Here is a 9469-nt window from a genome sequence, read left to right as displayed (position 1 = left end):
GATCCACCACAACTTAATTATATAATTATATTTATGATTCTAAGGGCCTCTTTCATTCAGGAGAATTTCAAAATGCATTAATAGGAAAAATACATGACTGGAGTGGCTGTCCACTTGAATTATATAAGGTTAGCAAACCATAGGAATTTGGACAAGAGGGTGTTTGATGCCACAAAAAATTGTAAAAAGAGGTTTGACTGGATGAAAATTTGTTTTCAAAATAGAGTGCAAAGCAATCCTTTGGAAATTTCCCTAAGGATTCCAATCCTACCAATCAAACATTCTGAAGATTGATGCAATGGACGCATGTGACGAGGAAATAAGTCGGTTTAAATAGCAACTTTAGTTTGAAATGCCTCTAGAATTGATCGATTGATGTACATGACAATTTCGAATGGTGCTACCATGACATTCACTGGTAGTAGTGATTTACTCCCAGGCTTGAACGAGCCTGAATTTGGCTTTGTGCTTTCTTCCATACGACCTTGAGTTTGCAAACAAAGAGAACAATCTTTAGTCATATGAACAAATCTTTAAACTTTCAACACAACTAGAGTATGAATGATTGCACTTGTCATATGTTGTTGTTGAGGGAGGTAGAAGGGCGGAACTTTAGTTGCCATCACTCAAGACTCCACCACCACTCCTCCTCTTTTCCTTTGTCGTGTGCCTATGCGCAAGGACGGCATGCCATACCAGCCTTACCCCCTCCTGGGAAGGGCAGTGGATTTTCCTAGATGGGTTGGTGTGCTCGGGTAGCTGGGCGAGGGAGGGTCCCAATGAGTCTTGAGCCAGGTGGCTCGGCACGACTCGAGGTTCTAATAAGTGTTTGGAGTAAGGCACCCAACACGCAGGGCGGAGGAGTGGTGAGCGCACCAAGTGTAACTATGGAGAGATCCGGGTTCCATAAGTGGCTCTGTGGTGGTGTCATTCAAAGGCCCGCTAAGCCTTACTTGAGGACGATAGTGGTCGCAGGTATCACCTTTTGGCTACTGATATGGTGTGGCCGGTGTGCTCCCCGCCCTTGTGCTCGGCTTCAGCGTACATGCTTTTTGAGAGTGAATTTTTGGTATCCCTGGATGGTGGGGTCCTGGGTCGTGGTTGTGCTTGGGTAGGCTACATGTATAAGTAGATCTAGCTACACTGGAGCGGGTATTGCATGAACAAGCGGTATATAGAATTCGAGATGGTGAAGTTAGTGAAGGCGGTCTACAAGGGACACAATAAGAATTCTAGATGTCGGGACAATGACACCAAGTTGTAGTGGTCATTGGAGCTTTGTAATCGAAGGATTTCCTTGTGTTTTAGAGACACACTTTCACCTCCATAATTGTTTGGGTGGCCCAAGCCTGCTCCTTGCATAGCGGCTTTGGTTTCTCTCCCCTTTGATGCTCTAGTGAATTGTCTTCTGGGCTCCTTAGGAAGCATGTCATGATCTTCCCTCTCATCATTGGGTGGATCGCTCTTTTTGTGGATGGTACAATGCAACAATAGTTTTTCCTCTTCCACATTTGCTTGATGTGTTGGCGTGTATGGTCGTGTGTTTCGTATATCATTTTGTCGCTTGGAGGAAGGGGGGTTGTCTCCATGCCCTTTATATCTACTTTTCAGCGGGTGTTATAATTAATAGTCAACTCTTCTCTTCTGCTCCCTCCGTTACAAAATAGAAGATATATTAGTTTTTTAAGCCAAACATGAGCATGTTTGACCAAGTTTCTAGAAAAAATATCAGTATGTACAATATCAAATTTATATCATTTGATCCATCATGAAAATTATTTTTATATTTTGTCTAATAAGTTGGTCAAACGTACAATCATTTGACGTTAACGAAAACTGATACACATTATATTCTGGAATGAAACGAGTATATATTTAGGTGACGCTCATGTCGGGTTTCTCAAAGAACAAGGCAAAACTAGATTACAAAAAAACTTGTATAGTTCCATGAGAAAATAGTTCAGTCACGTGTATTATCATTTTCGTAGATGGGGTGGTCCTCTCGGTAGTTGGGCAAGGGATGTGGCTCCAGGAGTGTTGGTTGTAGCCTCGCGGTCTTCGATAGGTGGTGGTGGCCGGGAAGGGGGAGTCAGGCTTATGCGGATCAAGGTGGTCAAGCACGACTCGAGGCTCTAGCAGGTGTTTGGAGTAAGGCGCGCATCATGCAGAGCAGGGGAGCGCGATGAGCACATCAGGTGTCGCTGGACAAGGATCCGAGTTTCAGAATTGGCTCTGATTGGTGCCACAAAGGCCCACTAGGCCTTATTGGAGGACGACGGGAGTCTCAAGGCCCACAAAGGCACTTCTTAGGTTACTGATATGGGGTGGTTGGCGTGTTCCATGCCCTTGTGCTTGGTTTCAACACACAAACAATAAGGTTATGGTATGCAAGGATGGCGGTCCTAGGCCCTGGTCGTGGTTATCTAGGCTACGGATCTAAGTACATCTAGCTACGTGGGAGCATATCCTGCATGAACAAGAGGTAGATGGAAGTCGAGGTGTTGGCCTCAAAAGCGGGTGAAGACCATCTATAAGGGGCACAGTCTGTATGTCGAGACGACGACACCAAGTTGCGATGGTCGTTGGAGCTTTGGAAGCGAAGGGCGTCGTTTGGTTTAGGAGACACACTTTCATCTCCACCTATGCGGGGTTGGCCCAAACCCACTACTTGCATAGCAGGTCTTGCTTTTCTCCCCTTCGATGGTCTAGCGAATCATCTTCCGTGCTTCTTAGGGAGCAATGTCGGGGTCTTCCCTTCCCACCCTCCCTGGGCGGATTGATCCGTGGAGCTCGTGTGGAGGGTACGGGACAACAGGAGTTTTTCCTCTTCCGCATTTGCTTGCCGTGCTGGTGTGTATGATCCCGCGTTTCGTATGTCATTTTATTGCTTGAGGGAGGGGTTGGATCGTGCCCTTTATATCTACTTTTCACCGAGGTGTTACAAAACTAGCAGTCAACTCCTCTCTTCCATATGATAAGCGCAGTATTAACAAAAAAAATCAACTCTTGGCCGCTGCATTCAAAGCAAAGGCCATAAATTTGATAAAGGAAAAAACGGAAGCCCTTTTTTGCAAAAACAATGGTAAGCGCAGTGTCCAGCAACAGTCTTCTATCTATAATCCACTCTATCTAAAAAGAAAAAAAAAGGAGAATAAGAAAGGACCAGCAGCACACCCAGCGGCGACTGTCCTCCGGCGGAAGCCATCTCCGCTCCGGCGGACGCCCCTCCCTCCACCGAAGCGCGCCGCCTCGTAGGTACAGTACCCCCCCTCTCGACCCGTCATCCATCCCTCTCCCGCGCTCCACCGGAATGGCCTCGTCTTAGATCCACCCGTCCCCAGCCTGGATCGATTTCTTTACTCCGTCGGCCGGCGACGAACCCTAGCTCTGCTCCGAGCCAGAGCAGCGCGTCCCAAAAATGTGTTTCCTTCTGGGACGGATGCCCCCCAGTCTCAGCTTGTCGCGGCCCCCTTTGGTGGGGCACTGCAAATCGCGGCTTGTTTTCCAAAAATCAATCATTTGGGGGCGGCCCCTCTTTAGGCCCGCCCTTGTCCCCTTGACACTGACACTAATCAGGCTGTCTTTTGTCTATACGCTAGCACTAGCAAGTTGCTGCATGATGATGTGCCATGTGTTGAAGCGCCTGTTTATTCTTTTTTTTCAATCTCGAGAAAAAAGCACCTGTTTTTTCGCCATCCCGAGAGGTTTCAGCACTGGCGGACCTCCATTTTGTTTGCTTTCCAGCTTTTAGCATAGATGGACATATTTTTGCTTATCCATGTGAATGTGTATTTTTTCGACGATGTTCGTCAAGACTAAAAGTTGTCAACCTGCCTCCTCATGATAGCTTGGTGTTATTGGGGACAGGGAAGACTGCTTGAGAGTGTTCCTGGGCCCGGAAGCAGTCACCAGAAGAGAGCTGAAGGGTTTGTGTTGCTTTCCTCTGAACCAGTATAATAATGGCCACAAAGCTTGTGGTAAGGTTCTCAACTTAAGTTCCCTCAAGAAAACATTCTGTAGTGCATAAATGCATCTCTTGCTGTGTAACGACGATGTGTATTTAATGTGCATAGGTTTTTGGGCTCCCCTGGGATGTGGACAGCGAAGGATTACGAAAGCATATGGCCAAGTTTGGACCCCTGGAAGATTGTATTGTCATGAAGGTTTCCAGCAATTTCACATTTTATGTTAAATGCCATCTGCTAATCCTCATTAATTTCCCCTTTCATTACAAATTATACACCCCTCCCTTCAGATTTGTGGAAAACCGTTACCTCTTATACTTTGTCTGTTTGGTAATATATTGCACATTTTATTCCTTTTAAGACCAAGTTTGCTTTGGAATACTATGTGCTAATTTTCTTTGTGATATGCTCTTTGAGATTTGGAATTGTTTTATGTTATCTTCCTTTTAAAGGAATAATTAAGATCTAATTTCCCAACGTACATGTCCAACATATCCTCTCAATTCAACGGTGATTAAGTTTCTGAAGTTGTAGCCCACAGCTATCTATACCATTCCTTGCCAAAAAAAAAAAAATCTATACCATCATGCAGTGTTTACCAGCTCACAGCATGATTGGGTCATCTATACTCTGATTGCTGTACCGATTTACCCCAGTATATCTTGCTTCTTGAAAAATAGGATCGCTTTTCCGGTCGATCTCGTGGGTTTGGCTACATAACGTTCTCATCGGCTGATGACGTCAAGGTTGTAAAATGAATATCTGCCCATTCTCTCTATTTGACTTCATTGATTATACTCTTTTTCTCAAGCCATTGAAAGGTAGCTCAGTTACACCGTACTTATGTTAGGAAAATGTTAACACCTTTCCATTTACCTAATCTATTGTTTATAATTTGCAATTATTTACATCTGAATCATTTTTTATCATTCTTTCAGAATGTTCTTGAGTGTGAACATTTTCTTGGGAACCGACCTCTAGAAGTGAAGATAGCAATTCCCAGGGTAAACAATACACACACATTTTCACTTTTTCTATTGTCCATTGACTCTACAATTAATTGGTGTCAAATTTTAGTTGAATAATGATCATAGTGCATTTTAATCTTAACACAGGAAGAACTGAAAGCACAGCCACCGGGAACAAAAACAGCTACTAGGATATTTGTTGGTCGAATTCCGCAATCTGCAGATGAGTCAATGTTCCGTAGGTGAGCTGTAGCCTTGTCTGTTTTTCCATTCCTCATTTTCTTTGTGACTCTATCATCACTTGTCTGAACTATAATGTTTGCTTAACAGGCATTTTGAAGCATTTGGAGAAATTATCGATCTTTACATGCCAAAGGTTTGACAATCTGGAACTGATTTACCGCTGATGAATTTCTTGAAAGAAAATCTGAATTAGGGGATGTTCTGCAGCGTCATAATTTATTGCATATGTGTGTACTCAGAGGATTTGTCATGCAATTTTGAGCATGGATATGTTGGCATAAGGTCTAAGGTAGTCCTTGAAGTGCCACTGGATGTAGTTATATGAGTACGTACTTGTATGTCAGCACATATCTTCAGCCAGTGGCATTTCAAGGCCTACCTTAGACCCTCACTCTTATGTGGGTGTATACTTTTAGTATTTTCTGAACCCCTCTAGAGGCATGCTTCTTATATTAACAGTGACAAGGAAGATGAGGATTGAAAGTATATGAGCACACACCAAGAATTTTGATCTGTATTGTCCTGTTGATACAAACTGTATTAAGTTCCTGTTGTGTAAGTGCTTGCTGTGGTGATAGTAAATCATTGTTGCATTCATTGTAATGTGCTGTTGCCAGAATGGAAATAAACCACAGCTAGAGGTAGTATGATTTTACTCGAATGAATTCCATCTTTCTTTTTCATGTGTAGGAACATGGTTCAAAAGGTCATCGTGGAATTGGGTTTATCACTTTTCAGAGAGCAGGTATGTTTACTGCTATCTATGGATCTTCCAGCATTCTTTTAGGCATGCAATTTATTTGTTCATGCGAGGGAACATCAATCTGAGGAAGTAGAATGATTGAGAATGTTATTGTTTAGTTGCCTAATTGGCATGAGCAGTACTACAGCAAAATGTTCCCTGTACAGTAATAAACATTAAATCGTTTTGTATATTTGTATGTTGGAGTTCACTGGCTGAGATATGATGTTCATGCACATTACTGTTCACCATTTTAGTTGTGGTTTTGTGGCAGACAAGCATGTATGTTCTATAGTAAGATAGATTTGGAAATGTGAAATCGTATGCAATCAAGGACACCTTATCCACTTTTTTGGATCCATTTACAGTTGAAAGCTACTCCCTCCGTCCTAAAATATAAGAGCGTTTTTCATACTAGTGTAATATGAAAAACGTTCTTATATTTTGAGACAGAGGGAGTAGCTTGGAAATGTTTTCTTGTCCTCACTCTTTACGCAGTAGCTAATGTGCTCTTTCTCCTGAGCTTATATGTCCATGTTCTTTCTTCCTCATGATCTGTATTTGGTCTTGATTATTCCTAAATTTCATGTGATCACTCTGTTTGTGTTTATATTGCCTTATTTTCATCTTGGTCATAATTCAACAGAATCTGTAGACAGTATCATGCAAGAGTCGCATGAGTTGGATGGAACAACTCTACATGTTGACCGTGCAACTCCAAAGGTACTTATCCTATTCCAAAATAGAGTTGAATATAGATATATTTTCTATTCAGCCATGTCTTATGGCACGTACTGCTTGTAGTATGCATTTCTTATCACCTGAAAATTTCCCAGCATCAGGATGAAGATATCAGACACCCTCCAAGCAGGACATCTCAGGATGGGGGCGACTATGGCCTTGGCTATGGTGCATATGATGTATACATTGCAGCTGCAACCATGTTTGGAGCTTTGGGCCCACCAACACGGTATGATCATCCAGGATCAGCTTATGGAAGTAAGTCCTTCGATCATCGTGGATCAGCTTATGGAAGCAGTCCTTTCTTATGAAGTGTAATCCATATTTGACATACAAGAAACTTCATCTGTGGATTGAGTACCATTTCTGTTTGACTTACATTGAAAAGGAGGATACTCTGGATCCCCTCCAGAAACGGGCAAAAAGATATTTGTTGGCGGGATTCCACAAGAAGCAAACAAAGATGACCTAAGGAATTACTTTGGCGGATTTGGCCGGGTCGCAAATGTGTTTATTCCAAGGGTGAGGCTAAGACTTCCATCATCTGTGTCTGTATGGCGTTTCCCTTTTGTTTTCTTAATTTCTATGTTTCTCTTGTAGGATCCTAAAGGAAGTGGCCATCGAACTTTTGGTTTTGTCACCTTTTCTGATGAGGGTGTGGCAGATAAGGTAGCTGACAAAAGCCATGAAATTCTTGGATGTAAGGTAAGGCTGTGGGTGCTTCCTTGTCATTGCTCCCCTTTCATCTAATGGAGGGAAGTATGATTGCCTTGGCCCAGCTTTCATTTGGACAGAAAATTTCTGAACTTCCATAATTTCAGGTCACAGTAGACATAGCTGCACCGCCTAGGGGTGATTCCAGTGGTCGTTTCGCTGACCCCATGCCCGGCGTGGACCTTCATGCACCACCTTACGGCTCAATGCGGCCTTTCGGCATGTTCTGCGGCAACCTGGGTTATGACGTAAGTAGAAAAATCCGTTCCACGTTACATAGTAGGTTTATGTATAAATTGATCTGCTCAAGTAGGTTCCTTCAAAACAGAAAACTTAGACTTTAAACCGGTTCTTTTGTAGTTTCCACCAGTTGTTTCTTAAACATATATACAGCAGCAATCCTCTAACCAAATGCTTTTCATCTTCCAGCGAGGCTATGGTCCCGGCGGAGGCGGCAGCAGATCGAGAACGGATGGGCGGCATCGACCTTACTGATCCGGCCCGTGCTCGTCTCGTTGATGTTAAATGCGTCCCTGTTTGGTGATGATCTCACTGGTACTGGTAGTCAGCTGATTCTGGACTTGGGGTGGTGCTGTGTTTTCCTAGCTGTGTATTGTTGCATCTTTTAAACTTGTTTTGCTGGTTGGTCCGGGGGTCGCAGTCAGCGTCTCAAACTAACCTGGGCGTGTCATTGTGTGAACCTCACAAACCCCTGTTGCATTACCTCTGATAGTGGAATCCGTGGTGTCGAATCGTATGGAAAGAAGAACAAGTCTATCTCTAGGTGAATCGTGTAAAGAAATGGCAACTCTTTAGGCTGCTAGCTTGTACTGTAACTAGGTAACCTCATCTGTGCCTTGAGTGGGATGTTTGTTATGGTTATTTTGCAGTCGAAACACACATATGGGGTTTCTGTGCCGCATTCGGTGCGAAGGGAGTGAAGAGAATGATCGATGCAGATGTATAGAGTTGTGTGGAGGCATTCTCTCTAATTACATTTTTTACAGAAAATAAAAAGATCTGCTCGCTTAAAAATATGAAAAATATTTACAACACTAATGATATATGTATCTATTGTGCCATAAAATTTCAAATCGAACTCAATCTGAATGTTGAGAGAAAAAAGGGACAAATTCAACCTGATGTCGAGGCCTGAATTCATAGCCAAGCTCATTTTAGGTTCAATTCAGAGATAGATTAGCCTTTTTTGGTTTGGCGATGGAGTATGTTTGGAACTTGGATTACAAAATTTGAGACTTGATGGATACATGCTTTGCCGAGTACTTGGAAACCTGGGAGTACTTGATACGTTCGCGGGGTTTGTGTTTCTGTCAGGTTCAGGGAACTGAACTGACAAACATGGACAGCTAACGATGAATTCATACAACAAGTAGCTAGTTTTGGGGAGTAAAAAATCAGAACTTGGTGCAATCTTAGTTACAACTATAGGCCAACTAGGAACACTGACGGCCATGGTTTAACCAAGTACATCATCAATACAGTATACAAGTCTTTAGAATGCTTGCTTTAGAGCCTTACAGTTAAGTGAAATGTCAGAAAAATAAGGGAGCAGGTAAACAGCAAAGCATGGGGTGTTTCTTGTGAAAAGTAAAGAGCGACATCCAGAAGCTTGGCCGCCGTCCGATTGAAGATCGACGTCATCATGGTCCGTTTTTCACCCGCAAAGCGGTTACTGGTCTGACAGATGTAGGATCGAAGATGGACGGTGGCCGGCCGCTGACGCCCCAAAAGGTATTATGAAGTTTAGATCGTAGCTGAACTCCGATCAAGTGTTGAGTCCTCAGATATTCAGACACGCTCCTGACAGTTTCTGATGTCATGAACACAGAATATCATCCATAAAACAGCATAATGTCATAAAACAAACACTTTTTCTCGATAAGATAAATACAAACTGCCACTTGTAATTAAGTTAGTCATCAGTAGGATCTACTAGTAGCTCTGTTCCCCGGGCGACCAGCAGTCCATCAACTCTGACGCAACACTTGCCGCCATCTTCTCCGTTTGGTCAAACACGCCGAATCACGCCGCAACAATCCCGAATCCCGAGTAGGTTTAGCAACACGCCGAATCTG

General features: G+C 43.2%; 1 protein-coding gene across 4 annotated transcripts; it reads left to right on the top strand.

The window, feature by feature from the left end:
- Nucleotides 1-3100: 3100 nt before the first annotated feature.
- On the top strand, nt 3101-8337 carry LOC123063431 (heterogeneous nuclear ribonucleoproteins A2/B1). 4 transcript variants are annotated; one of them, XM_044487214.1, is made up of 14 exons: nt 3101-3255; nt 3868-3977; nt 4074-4163; nt 4646-4711; nt 4904-4969; nt 5081-5175; nt 5264-5309; nt 5867-5921; nt 6565-6641; nt 6761-6917; nt 7048-7181; nt 7260-7364; nt 7481-7621; nt 7803-8337. In XM_044487214.1, exons 2-14 carry the CDS (start codon nt 3960-3962, stop codon nt 7866-7868), a joined length of 1116 nt encoding a protein of 371 aa, XP_044343149.1. In that variant the 5' UTR covers nt 3101-3255; nt 3868-3959; the 3' UTR covers nt 7869-8337. The 4 variants fall into 4 exon arrangements, with proteins under 4 accessions (XP_044343149.1, XP_044343148.1, XP_044343150.1 ...); XM_044487213.1 differs by having other exon boundaries at nt 6755-6917; XM_044487211.1 differs by having other exon boundaries at nt 3102-3255; nt 3848-3977; nt 6755-6917.
- Nucleotides 8338-9469: the final 1132 nt, after the last annotated feature.

Source organism: Triticum aestivum, chromosome 3A (genome assembly GCF_018294505.1).
Source record: "Triticum aestivum cultivar Chinese Spring chromosome 3A, IWGSC CS RefSeq v2.1, whole genome shotgun sequence".
NCBI lineage: Eukaryota > Viridiplantae > Streptophyta > Magnoliopsida > Poales > Poaceae > Triticum > Triticum aestivum.
The sequence above is the reverse complement of the archived record's forward strand: the minus strand, read 5'-3'. Positions and strand labels throughout refer to the sequence as shown.

What these genes read in the sequence shown, in the direction of transcription:
- LOC123063431 (XM_044487213.1), top strand. An exon ending in TTGACCGTGCAACTCCAAAG is followed by an intron (nt 6,642 to 6,754) that starts GTACTTATCCTA and finishes AAAATTTCCCAG; the next exon opens with CATCAGGATGAAGATATCAG. An exon ending in ATGAAATTCTTGGATGTAAG is followed by an intron (nt 7,365 to 7,480) that starts GTAAGGCTGTGG and finishes CCATAATTTCAG; the next exon opens with GTCACAGTAGACATAGCTGC.